Source organism: Sceloporus occidentalis, unplaced genomic scaffold (assembly GCF_023333645.1).
Source record: "Sceloporus occidentalis isolate IW3139 unplaced genomic scaffold, rSceOcc1.0.p SCAF_4, whole genome shotgun sequence".
NCBI lineage: Eukaryota > Metazoa > Chordata > Lepidosauria > Squamata > Phrynosomatidae > Sceloporus > Sceloporus occidentalis.
Genome location: NW_028316984.1, coordinates 38,772,980 through 38,794,771, shown reverse-complemented (window position 1 = coordinate 38,794,771; position 21,792 = coordinate 38,772,980). Strand labels below are relative to the sequence as shown.

At 42.1% G+C, this 21,792-nt stretch overlaps 1 protein-coding gene across 7 annotated transcripts in view; it reads left to right on the top strand.

The window, feature by feature from the left end:
• The window catches only part of MYO3B (myosin IIIB), a 395,071-nt gene that overhangs the window by 216,945 nt on the left and 156,334 nt on the right, over positions 1–21,792 (top strand). For all 7 annotated transcript variants that reach the window (XM_089519779.1, XM_089519780.1, XM_089519778.1 and 4 more), the window contains one exon: positions 21,216–21,295. In XM_089519779.1, the coding sequence (XP_089375905.1) occupies positions 21,216–21,295 (80 nt within the window). The remainder of the gene's footprint in view (positions 1–21,215; positions 21,296–21,792) is intronic.

The following is a 21,792-nucleotide window of genomic DNA, read 5'->3' as shown; positions in this document are numbered from 1 at the left end:
TCAACTGTCTTAAGTCCAAAATGGGTCTGATGCCGCCGTCTGCCTTCGGTACCGTGAAGTACCTGGAGAAAAATGCCCTGGAACAGTGTTCGGGGGGTAACGGAGAGATTGCCCCTTTGAGGAGCAAAGCGCGCACTTCGTCGAGAAGAGTGTCCGAGGGGGGGGGGGTGGAAATAAAAGCTCCGGTGGGCAGGAGCTCTTCGAACTCGAGGGAATAACCCCTACAGACAATGTCTAGTACCCAGGAGTCGGAAGAAATAGAGGCCCAAACGTTGGCAAAGGGCCTAAGGATGTCCAGGAAGCACAGAGGGGAGGCGAAGTGCGCGGGAAGTTTTCATGCCCTCTTCTTGCCTTGGTCGGGGTCTTGCCGGCGGTTTTTACGGTACCGGGAAGACTGGTTACGGCGGCCAGAAGATGAAGAGGATTGGGACGGGTACCTCTGGCGCTGGGAGCCCTGCTGATGAAACTGGCGGTCCTGATAGGAGGACCTATGGAATTGACCTTGCTGCTGCTGCCAAGGGCGAAATCGCTTGCGGAAAGGGGATGGAACGGGGGCCGACATACCATGTTTCCTCGCCGCTGCCTTCATCCTGAACTTACGATTAAGCCTATCGTCCGTCTCGGCATGGAACAGGCCCGAGTCATCGATGGGCATGTTTTCAATCGTGGCTCTGACACTAGAATTGAGGTCCGAGCCCCTTAGCCAGGCGTGCCTCCTCAGGGCGAGGGATGCTGCCATAGCCCTGCCCGAACACTCCACGACATTCCTGGACGCCGTGATGAGCCAGGCGCCAATGGAATGGGCCTCATCCCTGATTTCAGTCAGAGTCCGTTGCACCCCATCCGGGACGTCCGGCACGATCGGGGAGATGCCCTCCATCAGGGTTTGGACATAGGCGCCCATACAGGCAGTGTAGTTGGTCGCCTTCACCGCCAACGCAGCTGCTGCATAAGCTTTTCTAGCCAAGGCATCAATCTTCCTGGCCTCCTTATCCATTGGTGACGCCGCCTGACGCTGCGTGGAGACCTGCTGGGAGCCCTCGACGATAGCCGAATTCTGGCGAGGGTGTGAGGTCAGCCATGGTGAGTTCGGAGCCGAAACCCTGTAGAGGGACTCGATCTTACGTGGCGGGCCAAGGAGTGAAGAAGGAGCATCCCAGGAGTGCTTGACCAAAGTCTCCAGAGACGGCAGGAACGGCACGGAGGGTGTCGCGTGGACTCGACCCCGCACCCTGCGCTCAACCGGGTCCTTGGCTTCCTCTTCAGGGTACGAGAGCTCGATGTCCAGAGCCCTGGACATCTTAATAACATGCTCCGCAAAAGATCTGACGTCATCCGTCGGGGAGGCTACCTCCGGGTGGTGAAGGAATTGAGGGGAATCCCGAGCAAGTTCCTCTTCACCCGAGGCGACATCAGAGCCGATGGGGTCCGGTTCCAAATCAGAAGAGAGCAGCTCAACAGCAGCCACAGGTCTGGTGCGTTCAGTCGGCCGGGTCACGGGCAGCAAGGAGGTGGCTGAAGACGGCCCTGGTCGGTCGGCCCGTTCCTCGGGTCGGTGTCGATCCTGGCCATGAGCATGGTCCTGCTCACGAGTGCGGTCCCGCACCGAAGTGGGCTTAGCCAAGGCGACCTCTCTCGGGACTGGCAAAAAGAACTGGTCAGTTTCCGAGTCGTAGAAATACGTAACATCATCGGGCTCCCGAGCCGGTGAACGCGGAGCAGGTGAAGGAGACCTCGCTGGAAGGTCACATGGGTCCTCATCCTCTGAGAGAAGAAAAGGAAGAGCTGTCGAAGTCGACGGATCTTGAATTGAGGATGATTGGACGGCGGCCACACGGTCACGATCCCTTACAGGAGAGTGGACCTCGAGAGACGGTGTGGCGAGGGAAGCAACCATCACCGGGGAGTCGGGACGAGGGCGCTCTCGATGATGGGCCTTGCGGGACCGAGAAGTCTCCTTGGGCGCGGCCAGTCTCTTGGATGGAGACCCTGACTGAGAACTTGGGTGACCACTAGACGACTTGGCCTTTTTAGCAGCAGAAGATGTTGAGGCCGGGGCCGATGATTGCCTCTTCTTGCCCGACTTAGGGCGAGCAGGTGCATCCAGGGGAAAGAAGAGGATCGGTGACTCCGAGATTCTAGCCACCTGTCCGGCTCCATCCTTCTTCCCGGAGGTGGGCTCCTTCGGGCCCGAGGCATCGGGTTCGGAGGCGGCCCGTTTCGAAATGGAGTCATCCGGTTTGGAGGGCTTGGAATGGTCCGACGATCCCGACTTGGCCTTGGACTTCTTGGAGCTGGACGAAGTCGCCGAAGCCGCCTTATGGGACCTCTGGTCGGAGGCCGCTCGGTGGGATGACCCCGATGCCTCAGAGGGGGCTCCCTCTTCGCGAGGTGGAGCAGAGGTGGCAGCAGAACCCAATGACCCAGATTTATGAGGGTGCTTAGCGGGTTTGGAGGTGGCACTGGGCTTAGTGGAGCCGTGGGCCACAGGGGGTGCGGCGTCAGAAACCCCCGAATCCAGCACCAGCGAGGTAGAGGGAGGTGCGCTGGCCGGGCCATCACGGGCCGGGAGAGAAGGAGCCACAGCAGAAGCCGAGGGGGCCGAGGCAGGGCGAGGATCCCCCTCCCGAATCTTGCCCTGGGCTATTGCGGAAGTCAGCCGCGATTCCTGGTTCTTTCGGGCTTGGGAAGACATAGACTTACAGAGGCTGCAAGCCCTGGGGTCGTGGTCCTGGCCGAGACACAGCAGGCAAGAGGAATGCGGGTCTTGTACAGGAACTTTTCCTCCACAGACGTCACATTTCTTGAACGGAGGAGACATCGTTTGTCGAAGTTGACAAGCCAAAACGAGATCCGAAATCCAAATCGAAGTACACGGTCCGAGGTCAAAAAGCACGGGGGAAGAAGAGAAGCCAAAGCCCAGAAAAACAGTCCGAGTCAAATAGAACCAGTGATCCAACAAACTAGCAAGAGCGAAGTTCCAAACAGCAACCAGCACGGCGGAAAAAAGGAACTGGGGAAAGAGCGGGAAGGCAGGGGCCTTATAACGGGTGGGCGGGGTTACCGCCAAAAAGTTTCTATATGTTGCAAAGTAAACTTTGCCCAGTGATTCTAGAAGTTTCCGAACAGCACTGCGCAGGCGCAGTGAAACCCATTTGTATGATTCGCAGAGACCACGAAGAAGAAACATGAATTTATATTAACATTTTTTTAAAACCATCAATTTTTTTTCATGTGTCCTCCATTTTTAAAAAATGTGACCTACATTTGAAAATTTTGTCCTACTTTTGTCCTGGTTTGGAGGTCCAGACTTATGGCAACCCTAGATCCAGTCCCCCACATCTCCAGATAAGACTGAGGAAAGACTTCAGGCTGAAACCTGAGGGAGCCACTGCGGCCAGTCAGTGTTAACAGTACCGAGTTAGTTGGACCAGTGCTCTGATTCAGTCTCCATCGGCTTCCTGTGTTTCTGTACTCATTCGGGCCTGATCTTTTCTCATGGTTTTTGCAGCCAGCATGGCTCTCCAGAGAACACATCTGCCTGATCTCTCATTTTGATGAGTTCCTAGCAAACCTGTTTATATCATAACAGCTGTTATTTTGCTGTTCCAGTGGACCCTTGTTATATGCTGGGGCTTGGTTCCAAGATCCCCCGTGGATAACAAAATCTGTGTATGCTCAAGTTCCATTAAATATAATGACATAGCAAAATGGTGTCCCTTGCAAAAAAAATGGAAAAGCAAGGTTTGATATTTGAAATTTATACTTTTTTAAACATTTTTAAACCGTGGATGTTTGAATCCGTGTATAAAAAATCCATGTATAAGAAGGGCCGACTGTAATTTTAACAGCATCTTCTTCCACTAACGTGTGCTTCCAGAAAGACTTTTTCCCTAGGCCTCTTGGATTTCAGTATCACTGTGACTGATGTATGTCTGATATGTATCATATTTATTCATATTTATTCATTTAAATGTAATATGCTTCCAGTTAAGTTTATGCTCTTTCCCCCATCCCTTTTATTTCCACGAATAATCAAAGGGAAAAGACTCCAAAGCTATTTACAATTTTAGAATTCACCTCATAATAAAATGGAATGGAGGTTTTGGGAGGTTGCATGCTTGCCCCTACTAAAAGATAACTAGAGATGACCTCTTTTTTCAGAATAACAGATCAGTAACAAAAGCTATTACAATGATAACGTCTCCATTAACAGATAAATCAAAATATGCATTTCCCAAGAATTGAGCAAAGTTAATTGAAAGGCTAAAGTGCTTGCCTTAGAAATCAAAAGGGCTTTTTCTTGCTTCTACATATCTGCCCCATATGATAAAAGCTTGTAAAAAACTAATTGTGTTTTGCCATGTTGCCAATACTTTGTGCACAAAGAGCAGCCCTAAAACACAGATGGGCAAAGAAACAGTTGTGAACTTTACTGGCCTACAGATGTGGGACATCAGTGAACTTGATTAAATATAATTTAATGTAAATCTAGGATTATATCTGGGTTTTTCTTTATTATTATAGTTCATTGGCTTTCAAATGGCCTCTGCACAAGCTCAGGATTGATTTGCGTGACTAGTTCTTTCCCTTCATGTACTTTTCCCTGATCTGACTCCCTCCAGATGTTTTTTGGCCTAAAATGCCAATCAGCCCAAGCAAGCATAGTCAGTAGACAAGGATAATGGGAACTGCACTATTTGGAGGGACTTTGATAAGAGAAAGATGATGTAGTGATTTTTTTCTCGTGTTTTGTGCAGCCAGTATGGCTCTCCAGAGCCATAAAGTCACTACACGCTCTGTAGCCATAAAGTCACTGATGTAGTTACTTTATCAGTTACCTCACAGTGAGCGGATATTGTTCATATGATCTCAGATGGCTGTGATCTGTACAGTTAAGAGCTGTGGCACATAATAGAGGAAATAGACCCATAGCTATGTTGGGCCCAAGCTGTAGGGAGGGCTTTTATAGGTCAGACCCAGGTTTCTTTTCAGTTAAGTGCAAAAGGGACCAACAAGTCATTGTTCATATTGTTATACTGTGAAACATATTGCTAGTATGCCATTGGTGATAGCAGACTATTTGGTCTTCAGTGACTTTCACCTATTTCATTGTGAAACACTCCCTACAGTTCAAATGATGACTTCTTAACATGGTGGCTCACCCTTTCTAATCAATATGTTTTAAGATACATGATTTATTATCTTTTAGTGCTATGCAAAGATTAATGGTGTGGTTTTTTAAAAAGCAGTTTCAAGCAGTTTTTTTAAAAATGCTTTTAACTGCTCATTTCCACTGTGATTTGTTTTTGTTCGTTTGGTTATACTGATTTTGCTGTTTTGTAATTTTGGTGTCAATCTCTGTTAGACTGAAGAGCAGCATATGACAATGCTGTTTTATATATTTAGAAGTCTGACTGAATTTGGTGAAATTACTCCCCAGAAAGAGCATAATAGTTCTGTCTTCTCTGTGTCTACTCAGAGGTAAATCCCATCAAATTCAGTGGGCTTACTTCATTACTACATCCTTACTACATAGGATTCCAATCTGGGGGTTAAAGTCAATTTTGCATTAGAGCAGTTGTATTAAAAGTGGTGATCTGTGGACTGTGCCGATATATGGTCCTTGGTGTGTTCCCAGGAAAGAAAAGGTTGTAGCCAATGGGCACAAATGTGGCACTGATCTCTGGCCTGAATATGTCAGTGCCACACAGTGGATAGCATGAGAAACATTGTGTCAGAGGACACTTTTGCTAGGAGCAGGGCTTTTGCTAGGAGCAGAACTACCTGGGTTTATGAATGAATGAATTGAAGGTTTTTTTCTGTCAAAGATACAAAATAATTCATCTAAGCTGTTCATTCGACGATGAATACAGTATATTAAATTTTTGCAACATTAAAGCTGCAAAATATGGACATTAGGCATTGCAATTTTTAGACTGAGAATCACATTTACTTCTTAGTAAGTCACTGAAACCATAAAGTGTTGTGATAGCATGCATTTATTGAATTAAAAATGATTTTATTACAAAGCCTATCCTAAAAACTGTAAAGTGTCTTAAAAATTCAGGAGCCACCTCCAACAGAATAATTAATAATTAATTAATAATATTTTTTCTGTCATATATGTGTGTTCTGTGTGTGTGTGTGTGTGGCTTGATACTGAAGTGTTAAATTACTGTAGTGTATCAGGCTGGACAAGATATTCAGTAAGCACCTTTGTTTTTGTGACCTCTTCCACAGGCACACATTTTCTTTTTGCCTCACTTTCAAGTGTTTATTTCAATAAACAATAGTCAGGTGTTTTCCTTCTGGAAACAGCAACCCCAGCCAAATGCTGGCAGCTCCGCATTTCTGCTGAGTGACTTTTGTATGTGTTTCCTGGGAGCTTATCATATGAAACTGTTATAATACAATAGCACTCTGTTAGTCTCATCTTTGTCTGGACCGTATCACATGATGTCACGGCTCTCCTGCTGAGGTCCCATGCGGTACCACTTTGGACTCATTTGGAATTTGATTCTGTTCCTACTTGAAATAATCTCCTAATGACCCTCCTCCATCCTGCTTTGATCTGGCAACCATTAATGATGTGAAACTCTGTTGTGATTTGGGGGGAATGTGGGTGTGGCTTCATTGCTCCTCCCTGGGTATTTCCTTGGGATTTCCAGCAGGGAAACTCCCGCAATACAGGTGCTTGGGCTGGGAGGCCAGAGGGAATACCAAGACTTTCCAAAGGGACCACTCTATGCTTGTTCTCTGGCATGTTGTTTTTTTTTAAACCATTATTTTAAATTAGAGAGACAGAGAGAGAGAGATGGAGAAACTGCAATAATCCCTATTATGTACCTTTTAGAATGGTACTTATAGTACTCAGTAGTACAACATGGGGCTCACATGATTCCCACCCACATTTTGAAAGAATGAAGGGAGATGTTTCATAGTCCTGTCTTTTCACTCCCTCTTTGTGTTCAGAGTAGGTCTGAGTGAGAATTTTGTTTCAAACTGGGTTGATCAAAATTTTCCAGAATTCGAATGTGCAGGTAAAATAAATAAAACATAGATTTGGCCACCCATAATTTGAATGCAGCAGAAATTAGTCTAGTCATAGAACATGGGACATGTGAGAAACTCTCCCAGCCCAAGCAGGGTCATTGCCATGTGGAGGCAGTCAGTACAGATACATTGACATGCATACAGCAACTCTTCTGGTGTATGCTGAGGGTGTGGCCGTAGGTCATGTTTTTAATGGGGAGCGTGGCTGTCAGGGGTGGCAACAAAGGTATGAGGCTAGTTCTGCCACCACTCAATGCTGCCTCCTGCATTCTTTCACTACAGGGGGAGGGGAGTTGTCTGAAACTCTCTTTTATCATGGGTCCTTTCACACTATACAGTTATAGCACTACAATTCTACTTGAACTGGTATGGTGACATCCTATACAATCCTGGGATTGGCAGTTTGGTCAGAGGCCCCATAAGAGTCCCCTGGCTGGGGATTCCAAAGGCCCATTAAACTGCAAGTCCTAGGATTCCACAGAATGGAACTTTGACTGTCCAAGTGGGATAATAGCACTGTGTTTGTGTAGTGCCAAATGCCCCCATGTCTGAAATATTAACCTCCACACTTGTTTTATATTTTAATCTCTCATTGTAGAGTTTTGCATGAAGACAAAGGTGATAGTGTAGCGCTCTGATTTTGTACTTTGTTTTGACAAGGTCCACCTTCAGTGCCCCTTCACCATACAGCAAGCGCCAAAGGTCAGTGCTCTTCACAATGCTCACTGTCTGTTTTCCTGCTAGTGGGTCTAGTTTTTTTCTTCTTCTTTTTGAACTTTTACAAAAGCATAAACTGAGCAGCACCAGCAGTGAATTGTATGAAATCTTCCAGGCTGGGCACTTTCTAGCAGAGCTTTGAAATGTCACTTAAAACAAAAACCTTCTAGTGTTGACCATTGCTATTGGATAAAGTAACTTTATTTTTCTTACTTTATTATTTATTACATTTTAACAACAACAAAAAGCACCATTTAAAATGGATTAAAATCTCCAAAAAAATCTCCCCCCAAAATCCCCAACACTTTAGAAGTAGGAAGTAACCATTTCTCAAAACACTTAATGCCATTTTGTTGTTAACTACCATCAAGTTGACTTACACCTCTCTGTTCAGGTCTTGCAGACTCAGAGCCATGGTTTCCTTGATTGAGTCAATCCATCTTCTCATGGACAGTAGGGCAGTTTAATCATCTTGGCTCCTAGAGAGAGTTTAGGTTTGATTTGCTCTAGGACCCTCTTATTTATCCTTTTAGCAGTCCACGGTATCTGTAGAACTTTTCTTCAGCACCATGTTTCAAATGAGTTGATTTTCTTCCTGTCAGCTTTCTTCACTGTCCAATTTTCACAACCATACCTAGAAATGGGAAATATGATTGCATGGACAATCGTAACTTCGGTATATTCTGTGATATATCTTTATACTCAAGGGTCATGTCTACTTCCTTCATAGCTGCCCTTCAAAGATCTAGTTTTCTTTTGATTTCTTGACTGTAGTCTTTGTTCTGATTGAGCCAAGCTATAAAAAATCTTGAACTATTTCAATGTTTTTATTATCTTCTTTAAAGTTATGTAAATAATCTGTGATCATTATTTTTGTTTTCTTATTGTTCCACTCTAAACCTGCCTTTGCATTTTCATCTTTGACTTTCTTTAATAATTATTCAAAGTCTTTGTTATTTTCTGCTAGTGGTAGGGTGTCGTCTACATACCTTAAATTATTGTTCCTTCTGCCAATTTTCACACCTCCTTCTTCCATGACTTATCCTTCTTTTTGTATGATATGTTCAACATACAAGTTAAACACATAGAGTGATAAAATACCCCTTGCCAATTGAAAACCATCCGGTTTCTCTATATTCTGTCCTAACAGTAGCCTCTTGTCCTGAGTACAGGTTATAAATCAAGACATTCAAATGTTGTGGCACACGCACACCCATTTCTTTAAGAGCCATCCATGGTTTTTCATGTTCTAGACAATCAAAGTCTTTGCTGTATAATCTACAGTTGGCCCTCCATATCCATGGACCCCTCCCCCCATGGATTCAGCCACCCACAGTTTGAAAATATTTTTAAAATATATAAATTCCAAAAAGAAAACTCTGATTTTGCCATTTTATATAAGGAATGCCATTTTACTCTGCCATTGTAATGGGACTTGTGCATTCGTGAATTTTTGTATCCATGGGAGTCTTGGAACCAAACCCCAGTGGATACCAAGGGCTTACAGTATAAATCACAGGTAGATTTGATTCTGAAATTCTTAGGAGAGCTCCATTATTCAGCATATGTTTGCAATATGATTCCTAATGCCTCTTCCTTTTCTGAACACAGCTTTAACATCTGGCATTGCTTGCTCCATATATGGTAAAAGTCTTGGTTGGTAGAGTTTTGAGTGCTAGTTTGCTTGCATGGGAGATTAATGCAATGATGCTGTGGCTACTGCAATCCCTGGTGTCCTTTTTCTTGAGACTGGGATGTATATGGAGTGTTTCAAGTCTGTGGGCCATTCTTTTGTGTTCCATAATTGTTGACAGGTTTTAGAGTAGATTCTGGCTCTGTCACTTGAAACCGCTCTATTGATATGCCATCCATTCCTGGTGATTTATTTCTCCCAAGTACTCTAAATGCATCTTCCACTTCCCTTTTTAAGATTTAGCTTCTTCATATTGTTCTTCCTTGAATAAATCTGTTCTTGAATTAATCTGTCTTTTCATCTCTTTTATATAGTTCTTCTGTGTATTGTTTTCACCATCTTTTTATTTGTATTTGGTCATGTAATGTATTCCTGCTGACTGTTTAGCTTTTCCACTCTTGGGGCTCGTTCATACTAGGAAATAACCCAGTGTGGAAACCAGGTTATTTCCATGGCATTCACATTGCCCCCATCTGCACTCTGTGTAGTTTGTGCAGTGGTGGTGGGAAACAGACTTGACCCGGTACATTTTGCTGCGTCTTTTTTGCGGTGCCTCAGAGAACTCACTACTGGAGATGTCTGGATCACGTGGGAAATTGTTTTCAAAATGGAGGCACCTCCATTTTCATAACAATCTGGTGCCCCAGGAAAGTCTGCTGCTTCTTCCTCCTCCTCCTCCCCGCTCCCGTACCTGCTGTGCTGTGTCATCCTTGTTCCCCTCCTCTTCCTCCCCCCACACCTGCCATGTCCTCTTTGTCCTCCCTCCTCTTCCTCCCTTCTCTTCCTTCCCCCCTTGCCACAATCAGATTTTATCCCTATTGCCATTCCCCGAGTGTGAACAGAAATAGGGACAAAATGCCACAGAGAGATTTAATCATGGCAAATATACGGAAATAACCTGGTTTCCACACCCAGTTATTTCCTAGTGGGAATGGTGTTAATTTCCCTTTGATTTTTTAGATCTTGAGGAAGAGGTCTCTTCTCCTCCCCCCCCCCCTTTTTTTTTTTTTTTTGGTCATCTTCTATTTCTCTGCATTGATTATTACTGTAGTTCTGTTTGTTCCTGCACACAAGTCACTGAACAGTTGTATTCACGGTCCTGGCCCTATTTCTGTCACCTTTTACTTTTGCTTCTCGTCTCTCCTTAATGGCTTGAAGAGTTTCATCCACCATCCATGGAAGTTTCTCTTTCTTTTTGGCTGCAAACTGTTCTTCATTTTGGCACAATTTTTGCTTAGTATTCTTCTTTAGCTTTACTCTAATTTTAATATTAGCAATTTATGGTCTGTGTCACAATTTTCTCCTGATCTTGTTTTTCCAAAGATAATGGAGCTACTCCATCTTTTGCTTCCATTTGTATTTGATTTCTATACTGGCCATCAGTATATAGTTGCCTCTTTGGTTGCTTGAAGAATATGTTCCCAGTGAACAAAACATTGGTCTTGCAAAATTCAACCATTTACGCTTTTGTTTCATTTCTTGATCTTAGGGCAAATTTTCCTGCAATCTTTCATTCTGCTTTGTTTCCTACTTTTGCATTCCAATTGCATATGATAAACAAGTTCTGTTTCAGTGTGTGATCAATTTGATTTGTCATGTCTCCTTCTGGGCACTGCCATTGTCTCTCACTAACAGGCAAATGGGATTTAAATGAGAGTTAAACTAGAGAAAACCAGGAAATTCCTGAAGTTTATCACACATTTCCTGGTTTTCTGTAGTTTAACTCTCGTTTAAATCCCATTTGCCCACTAGTGTGATAAAGCTCTTGCCAGGGTCATCCCCCACGACTGCTACTCCTCAGTAGCTGTTTGGAACATTTGGCACTAAAAGCCTCTCTGACCTGGGCAACCCTACTGGTAGCACTGCTGCTCTCTTGTCTCACAGGAGCATGCAATCCCACCACCATGGTACCATGCTGAGAGTTATATATCACATCACAAGTCTAAGCACATATCCCTTGTTAGTCCCTAAAAATAACGTGTTACAGGTAACTGCTTGTAACAAATTACTTCCAAAGCTCTGCTTTTGAGTGCTGGGGTGGGGTTAATTCCTCTGAAGACTATTTCCTTTCAGAACTGAAAATTTTCTTTATCTGTTAGCTAATTTAGATCTATAAAAGGGGGAAAAACATACCAATGTGAACCTAAATTCTGCTTCAGAAAGAAGAACTATTACCCAATGCCAGTAGTTTCTGTTAGATAACTGGTGAACACTTTGTTTGGGAGTGGCTTATATTAAGAAAGCCAGTGTGGTGTAGTGCTGGACTCGAATTAAGGAACCCTAGGTTCAGATCCCCACTCAGTCATTAAGTTTACTTGGTGATCTTGGGACAGTAACTGTCTCTTGCTGTAACTCATCTCACAGGGGTATAAAAGGGGTGCGAGAGATTCTTTGGTTATGTTAGAAACTCCAAGAGCACTTGTGCCATAAGACAAATTAAAAATTACTTAAATAAACTGCAGCAAGGGAGGCCCAAATCAAACTAGGGTATAAATAAAACTTATATAAAGTGTTGAATTATCGAGTTCCCATTGATTTAGTGGGTTTACTCTATAGTTGGATATGGATCTATAAACCTTTCTTAATAAAACTTCAATTTAAAAAAGAGGATGCAAGTTAATATAGATGTTTACTATGTAACCTGGGGGCCCTCTACAGGAGTCAGCTGCCTATCCTTCTGCATCTTAGGGCAGCTGGAGAAGAATCTCTGAGGAAGAATGCAATTGGTAGGCAGATTAATGCAGGAATGCCTCCCACCAGCCAGTAGTGTCACTAGCTCAGGTGTCACCCACCCAGTGTGGAGGGTGTCACCCAGGAAGGGCACATGTTCACCCATCCTCCTCCTCCGTCATTGGGCTCCCTCTTCAGAGACAAAGCCTGGTGATGGAGCAGCTGGGAAGCACATTATTATTATTATTATTATTATTATTATTGTTGTTGTTGTTGTTGTTGTTGTTATTATTATTATTATTATTATTATTATTTTCCAACCGGATTTCACCTCTCCTCTGGGGTGTCACCCGGTGCAGTTTGTGCCCACACCCATCCCAGTGACACCTTGCCCCCAGCTGGTGCCAACTACAGGGGCAGTGATCTTCTGGGAGTTGTAGTTCAACATTCTTGGTTGTAGTCCAATATGATTGACGCTTCAGAAGGCTGATGAAGGAGAGAATGTATCTTTTTACAATAAAGTAGAATCTGAGAGAAAGAAGCATTTGTGCAAAATATAGTATAGTAATATAGATACTTGTATACATGGCACTGCAGTCTCTTTAATTAAGAATAGTTAAGTCATATTTTAAATAAGCCTTTAAAATGTCCTGGTGTTTCCAGCCCCAACTCTCCTCTCTTCCAGCAGCAACACTTAGCCTTGCATGATGGGCAAAATAGCAAGCTATATACAAAAACTAGCAGCTATGTCAGTCATAGGAGAAACACAGCTGTTCTTCTAGCATCACTGACCTGCTAGGAAAGAGAGCTTCCATGTTCATGGCTGTTATTAAACACAAGTGCTGAGAGATCTGGTCACTTCAGGTTCATTTCACCTCTCATGCAATCTTTTCCCATTATCTATTCAGTCATAGATTTGCCTGGAACCCCAGTGAAGTAGTCCATTTGTGAACCAGCTAAATAATACTATCCCATATGTGTCTCCTCTGATGTAAGTTCCAGTCATTTTAGTTGAGCTTGCTCCCAAATTAAATGGGTAAAGCAATGCATCCTAAGTATGATATAGGCTGGACCTCAAATAATTATACTTATTTGAGGTGCAGAAAGACAAATGTGGCCCACTGGATGGCAACATGAAGGGGCTGTCCTGATGCACCACCCAGGCCCATCAGTGGCTGTTTGGGCCAAAGACAAAGCAGCACCAAGCAGCATGACAAAACTATTGTGCAAGGAGGTACTAAATATCCTTTTGTGCAATTTTGGAAGCACTAGTTATAGTAGCATACTCCCTAGTTATTGTAACATAAAACTCCAAGGGGATTCCTGCTATAGGACCATCCAGAGTACACAGTGAAAATGGGGAAAGAGGAAGATGTACCAAGAATGTGAAGGAAGAAACGGGTAGCTGATGATGTGGGAAATCTTAAAATGAAAACAAAACACATGGTTTCCAGCAAATGTGCAAGGGTGAATTTCTATTTATTTATTACTTTTATATCCTCACCTTTCTTCCAAGGAGTTCAAGGTGGCACAAAGGGTTCTCTTTTCCACCACTTTTTTTTACTTTACAACAACCTTGCAGAATAGGTTAGGTTGTAAGATCCTGAATGGCCCAAGGCCTCACAGTCAGCTCCATGGGGATTTGTACTCTCTTAGTCTAGCAGTCTAACTATGCCACACTGGTTCTCTAGACATGTGTACCAAACAGTAAGTCCCATGGAGTTCAGTGAGCTTACCTCCACTGAAGTGTACATAGAGTGGACATAATTCTGCTCTATGGGAAGTATATAGTAGGCTTACTTCCACTGTACACACAAGTATCTGTAGAAGTGTCCACGTGTGCTTTTTGCTTCACCCAGATGCCTTCCCTAAAGCAAGTCGCTCAAGCCATTCCTGGAATGTGAAGTTGAAGGCTTTCATGGCCAGCATCCATAATTTTTTGTGGGTTTTTTTGGGCTGTGAGGCTGTGTTCTAGAAGAGTTTATTCCTGATGTTTCGCCAGCAGCTGTGGCTGGCAACTTCAGAAAATACTGGTATGGAAGAGAGAGGAGTATATAAATACTGTGTGACCCTTGGTTGAGAGGAAGTGATTTACATGTAATCCATTGTCTGCTGGCAAACCTCCCTGATCCTGGGTGGTTTTCATTTGCATTTGCTGGGTCTTGATTTTGGTGTTTTTCAGGTCTGGTGGCCAAACTTTGTTTACTTTAAGTTTTTTTCCCTTTCCTGTTGAAGTTGTCCAGGTATTAATGGATTTCAATGGCTTCCCTGTGCATCTGACCTGATAGTTGTTGGCATGGTCCAGAATTTCAGTGTTTTCAAACAGCATTTTATGCCCAGGATGGTTTATAACATGCTCTGCTACTGCTGATTTTTCTGACTGACCCAGTCTGCAGTGTCTCTTGTGTTCCTTGATTCGTGTTTGAACACTGTGTTTGGTGGTCTCTATTAATTAAATAGACAGCCTGAGTCTCTGCCATTCAGCAACAGAACAATACACAGATTAACATGCAAATTGCTTCCTCTCAACCAACAGTATATATACCGCACTCTCTTCCATGCTAGCATTCTCTGAAGATGCCTGTTGATGCAAACGTGAGTGCACAGAGTAAACTTGGAAGCTTGTGTGAAGACAAACAACTGTTAAGCGGCTGGAGCATGCCAGGAAAACAGCTACCAGAAGAAAGGCACACCGACGCCTGGCTTATCTCTGAAGAAGCACTTTGTTTATTTGTTGCAAAGACACATGCAAGAACAATCACCAACACCATCCACCAACTACAAACCCCACAAACTGTACAAATGGACATCTGGGCTTATATACACATTTGCCATGCAGCTACCTTGTCCTGCCCCTTCCTGCACAAGTTCCTGTGCATCTTGGAATATCTTCTCCCTTGCAGAGATGACACAGTACATATTGCTACGTGCTTCTGGCACACACTGTGACCTTGGACATCACCTGCTGGTTTGAGTCCCAGCTGCAGCCAATTCCAGGCTTCTGCAAAGTGAAGAACCATTTCCAATATGTTACATCTGAACATTTTCATACACTCTATACTTTAACAATGCCAGCCATAGGTGCTGGTGAAACTCCAGGAATAAACTCTTCTAGAACACAGACTCATAGCTCAAAAAACCCACAAAAAAACTACTGGATTATTGGAATCCTGGTGACTCATAAATTTGAAGCCAATGACCTGTGAGCCCAACAGAACACAAAACCTAGCATGATAGCATTTGAGGGAAATGGGTCCATTGGTGGTTCTCCCTAGTGGCTTGGAGGACTGGTTTTAAGACAAGGATTATAAAGGGAGGTCAGGTGGTTTATTGGGGAACAAAGGGGAGGTCCTTCCAGGCAAAGTGAACAGGATGACAATAGAGCTTTGGAACAGAGGATGCAAAAGAGAAACAGGAGATTTTGTCATAATCATGCTGTTCTCTTGATCAACAAGAAGAACAACTTGCCATCCCTCCAGGAATTTGTCTAAATAGTTGGCTCTCTCTGCTCAGTTAGCATTGTTGGATTATGGATAAATTAATGGGGTTAGTCCCTTTTCTTTTGGGAAAGATGAAGAGTCCTTCTCTTTCATCAGAGTTCACAGCTAAATCTCTAGCATAGGACATCGGGTTGAGATTGGTGTTGGGAGTAGCAGTGTTACATATATTCTGTGGTTTGTTTTGCCTTGTTTTATCTTCTAAGCACCCTACCGAGTGCTAATTAGGCAGTAGTCAGGCTTTTCTTAGTAAAGTTAAACATTGTAAGAATTTGTTTAAACTTTTAAACTCATCTCTGTGACTCCCTGCACTGTATCTCATGTGGTCCTGATAATGTGTGTGAAATTCCACTACAGAAGGTCTGATTGGATTTTAGAAAACTTTTAGGTGGGAAACTTTATATTTACTTTTGAAAATATTGTAGAGTACGGTTATTTAATTTTAACTGTTTTACATTTTTCTCTTTTTTAATCAATAGTAAACTATTTAGTAATTTGTTAATATTTGAAAACACTTCAAAATTAATTCTCTTGCTCAAAATCAATGTGTGGAGGATCCATGTTGTCCATATTTGTTCCTTTGGAATATATTGTCTGCACCAGAGATCTTTGAGTTCAAGGAATCTCTAGCATATCCCTCTGAGACTGACTCTATCAAAGGCCTGGTACACACAGGCACTTTGTGGCGTGGCGGTGGCGATTTTAGGGTTCAGGAGTGTGCAGCAAGTAAGAGTAAATGGGAGAAGGTGGTGTACATTTTTTATTAGTATACAGAAACTTGATTCAAAAAGAAAATATGTCTCAACTGTGCTGACTGGACTTGTAGTTATTGGACTTGTGCTAACTTGACTGTTCCTCACTTGTGAAATATATTTGTTGGTTGCCTTTGACAAGGTTCTGGTCCTAAAACTGGACAGTTTTACTTCTGGATTAGTATTTTGCTAATCTGCACTAACCCAGATGTCAGTATTTACTGATACATGTGTACAACTCTCCCAGTGGTTGATTCTTTTTTCCCCTGTTCCAACTGTTTTGCTTGTAGATTATCCTCACCTCAGTGTACAGAGCCTAGCTCAATTTAGTAGACCTTGGAATCCAAATTAAAATATATAACAGATCTTCCAAATCTCAGGTCTAGCCACCTTTGCTGAATACTATTTTTCTGTGCACCAGCTATATGTATGCAGTTTGTTTATAATATAAATCCTAAGCTAAATAGTGCTATCTGCTCATGAAAACATATGCACTTCCCATCATTTTGAAATAAATTATTATATATTCTAATGCCTTTGTTTCTCATCTTATTTGTGGTTGGCATGCATATAATTTTTTTTAATTTATTTCAAGGATTTATCTCCCACTTTTCTCCCACAACAGGGTTCAGGTGGGTGAACTATCTTGCAAGGAACTTGTAACTCCAGGGCTGGCGTTTAATGTTTTGCTCCTGTCTCAGTAACGATTTCATTTATTATTGTATTAAGTCTTAGCAACTAAGTGAGGAAGTATTTTATATATAAGATGCAGCAAATGGACATAAACTCTTGAGCTCCATGAATCCTTTATCCATATGCAAAAAATGTAGGTGGGGTGGATGAAACTTTCACTCCAATTATGCACAGTTTGTGGCCTCTGTTCTCAAGTTTTGGCTGACATTTCCATAGATTCTTTCTTTTCATCTTTCAGTCACTTGAATCACTTTTTGGAGTTTATCACATATTAAAGAGAGATTAAAGGGCATTTAAAGCATTCTGCAAACCAGGAAGATTCTGAAGTGGGATTTATGTTTCTTCCTTTTAAACATGTCCTGACAATAAAGTGCAAAAGTTTTCTGATAAACTTTTAGTGGGGCTACTGACTATCTAAATCTGTTGAAAAAAGTAGTAGTTCCCAGGTGGTGAAACAAAAAGTACTTTCTGAGTCCATTTTTCTTCATCACCTAATAACCTGTTAAACCTTTGTGATCTCTCCTTCTCTTGCTCCTGCCCCCTCAAACATGAACGATGGATGACCTATTACTGTGTCTATATATAAAATATCTATATATATTTTTTAAATGCCACCTCCCACAGCGATTTTAAAAGAAAATGCTAGAAGGGGAAGTGAGAGCACTGAATTCAGAGATTCCTTTTGGTGTAACATGGAGACTGTATTAATTGCATTTTGCTTTCTACTCATTGAATTGTACTTCAGGAAATGGGCTATGGTTTTGTTGATTTAATATTGCCTATTCAAAGTCTCAGCTATAATTTGAGGATAAAGAAAGCTGCTCAGAATTAACATGCTTTCTGCAAAGCAGTGGGCAAAAACAGTGGAGTTACTGCAAACAAGGCACTTTAACATCTGAGAGAAGTGTTAACATTTTATTTACATTTAAATTAAAATGGAAACTTATTTATGTGTTATGCTTCTGAAAGGTGTGTGGCACATCTGCAGTGGCCTATTGTTTATTCATGCTGTAAATCCTTTGAAATGTGTTAAAATGCTTCCCACTCATTATAAAAATCCTGCCACCCATGGATTAGGACTTTGATGTCACCAATCCTGCTTCAAAGGGTTCTTTCAATGCTATTAATCACAGTTTAGCCTCTGAAGATATGTAGCCAGAGAAAACATTTGGACATCTTGTGCTCCACTCACTACTTAAAACTTTGAAATGTATCTGGAATGGCTTGCACATGCATGGTCCACATCACTTCCTTTCTTCCTCTCAAAGCTTTTTTTAAATCCTTTTTTTTAAAAAAAAAAAATCTTTGTCTGCAAAAATAAAAACAGAAAAACCTAAAATCACTGGTTGTGAATAACCTTCCACTCAGTAGATTCCCAATGCCTAACCATGAGAGGCACAACCCAAGAAGAAATGTGCAGTTTTCGAAACATTTGGGTTTGACGGGAGAGAGATTAGCATGTGCTTAATATTCCTTTGGAAACCAGTGGTATTTAAATGTGCTCAGTTTTGATCAGATCATGTTCATTATTTTTGATCAATTAATTTGGATCATCTTTTAAAGGTTAAAAAGTTCAAATTCTTATCCCACTCTAAGGTCAATGAGGATTAGTGCCCTGGGGCTTAATCTTCAGTTGTTGACTTTCTAACAATAAAATGTTGCTTACTTTTCTACTGTGAATGGCTCTGTCATTGTGACACATTCTAATCTGGATGATATAGATTCTACATCAGAAACTAGAAAGTGTCAGGAAGTCAACAGTTCTTTTATCTTGTTGCCATTATCTTTCAGTCTCTGAAGATCTGAAAGAGTATTAGATTTCAGGAGAATTCATACTCAGTAGCTTTAATTGTGCATCTGAATTCCTTTTACCAACTGTTCATTAACTGGGCTTCTTGGCATTTTCTCATATTCACTTCATATTCTCCAATGGTTTCTCTATGAGGTAGAGGTAGGGGTGTGGGTGTGTATCTATATATAAGAAACTGCCTGTTTGTAATAAGCTACCTCACTGAAGAAGGATCTGCTTGAAACCACTATGTTGTAGTTTAATAAACACATAAAGAGGGGTTTGGGGTTGTTGTTTTTAAGAAAAACAATGTAGTACCTGCAGTTTAAAGAACTCTGTCAAGGACTTTTTCACCATGTGTGTGTCTGTGCCTGTGTGTTTTGTGTGCCTTCAAGTCATTTCCTACTTATGTCAACCTGAAAACGAGTCTATCATGTGACTGATGTAGACAGTATGTGAACCATGAAAAAATCAGGATAAACATACCATGTGCACATAGTCCTTATACTCAGATATAAGTTCAGTTACGTTTAATGGCTGTTCAATACATTTAGGACTGGGCCTGCAAACACACTTATCCCTAGTGCTGGTCTATTCAAATGTATGATCTGTGGATGCAAAGTAGGCATACTAAAATCACATGCAAATCTGCCAGGGCATGTATTAGGTTTAAATGTGCCTAGACATAGGTCGAACACTTAGCTAAATGATGGCTTTATACATGCCTCGTTGTCTTACATAATTCAGGTCTTCAAAACAATTTCCAGAAGGGACTTCTCTACCACTGACTGCTTTGGATCCCATTTTGGGAGAAAGATGGGATATAAGTTAAATAAATAAATGAAATAGAGATGATAGAAAAGTTAACTTATTTACCTCTAACTCAAACGTGGGAAAAGTGTGACTCTCCAGGTGTTGTTGGGCTGCATCTCTATGGTTGTACTAGCTAGACTGATGAGAGGTGAAGTCCAACAACATCTGGAGTCCTTTCACATTATGAAGTTATAGCACTGTGATTTTGCTTTAACTGCCATAGATGCTTCCTATAGAATTCTAGGCCTTATAGTTTGGTCAGAGGCCCCAGAGGAGTTCCCTGGCTGAGGAGTCTAAGGGCCCCATCTTAATCTGCAAATCTCATAATTCTATAGGATGAAATCATAGCAGTTAAAATGGAATTGTGGTGCTATAACTGTATAGTGTGAAAGGGCCTCTGGAGGGACACACATTCCTTATCCCAGCTCTGACTGAGGAGGAGTTCACATTACCACATTTTGGGATACTCTTGTCTCAGGGTTGATCAGCTGTGGTGTAAATCACAGGGAATTTAGTTATTTAATTTATATGCCACTTTTCTCCCAACATGGGGTCCAAGGCTCTTAATACAAAAGGCTCTGTTGTTGTACATCTCTGTTCACATCTAGGCTCAAAGAGGGCTTTGGCTTAAGCAAACACAGGCTGCATCTGCACTTCAGAAATAATCCAGGGTGGCACCACTTTAATTGCCATGGCACAGTAATATGGAATCCTAGGATTTATAGTTTTGTGAGGCATTTCACCATTTCTGTCAGAGAGCTCTGGTGCTATATCAAACTAAAGTTCCCAGAATTCTATAGCATTGAGCCATAGCAGTTAATGTGGTTCAGCCTGGGTTATTTCTGCAGTGCAGATGCAGCCACAATCAAATTCCTGATCTGCTTAGATGAAGAGCGATGATTCTCACCTTAGATAATAAAGCCTTCACCAGATATTTTCACACATATTCAAATAAATATGTGGAGAGGACTGGGGCAGCGCCTGCTGCTCTCCCTTTACTTCCCTGCAATTCAAGGTGTCCTTTACACAGGGTCTGCTCTCAGAATGATCTGGGGTGGTAGGAAATAAACAAGTTATTAATGATCCCTGGGGACTTCATGTGTATTTGGGTATCTTTGCATAGGCTCTTGTCCAAATGGGATTAAGATGGGCAGAGATGGGGGTCAGAGGATGGATTATTTATTTATTTATTTATTTATATCCCATTTCCCCTCCAAAATTGGGACATTAAGTGGCTTAGAATTTAAAAGATCAGTACAATTAAAAACATACAAAAGGGAGTGGTAGTCTTCACCTCCACCTGCATTTATGGGCAAAAAATGTCTTTAGTTGCCAAAACCCTCACTAGAGCAAATTCATAGATGTGACAGTTTCCTTAGTCACCTTTGTGTTTCTTAATTGCCCTAGACAACCTGGTAGCACTCATGGTATTGTTGCTCAGACTACTTTCCCATCTTCCTGATTTTACTTTTCTACCATCTTTTTGATCGAATGGCTAAATATTTTCTTCCCTCTCAACATTTCTCTCTTAACAGGTAACTTAGCTCAGGCAAGAGCAAGAGTGACAGCGGCATCCAGGTCTTTGCCTCCACAGCTCAATGCTGGTCGTATCAAGGTCAGTACACTAATGCCATGGCTTGTGCATCTGAAAAGAGATTGGTAACATATTGCAGTTGAGACCAGTGTTAGATCCTTAACTCAAGCAAGCCCACTTGGTTTCCATTAGCTGAATATCAGGGATTGGTTTGTTTGATTTTACAGTGCAACAGCTATTATCCAGATGTGATTGCTAAAGTATGGAAATCCACATTTTATTCAAACTAAGCGAGGGTGCAATGTTTTTCTTCTTGTCCAGTGCTCTCTTTTAATTCCTTTGTTCATTTGTTAAAACTGTTTCACCAATTCACATTTTTCCAAAATCTAAAACAAGAACAACAACAATTGTAATAACAAATGGGACAAGGAAAAGTTGTCTTTTGATCATCATAATCTTTTTTCCCTACCATATTTGTGCCTTGTCTCATCCCTCTTGAGAATGATTCATTACTCCATTGCCAGTCAACACACAGGCCTTTAATTTCCCCATCCCACTGCCCACAAAATAGCCTCCCC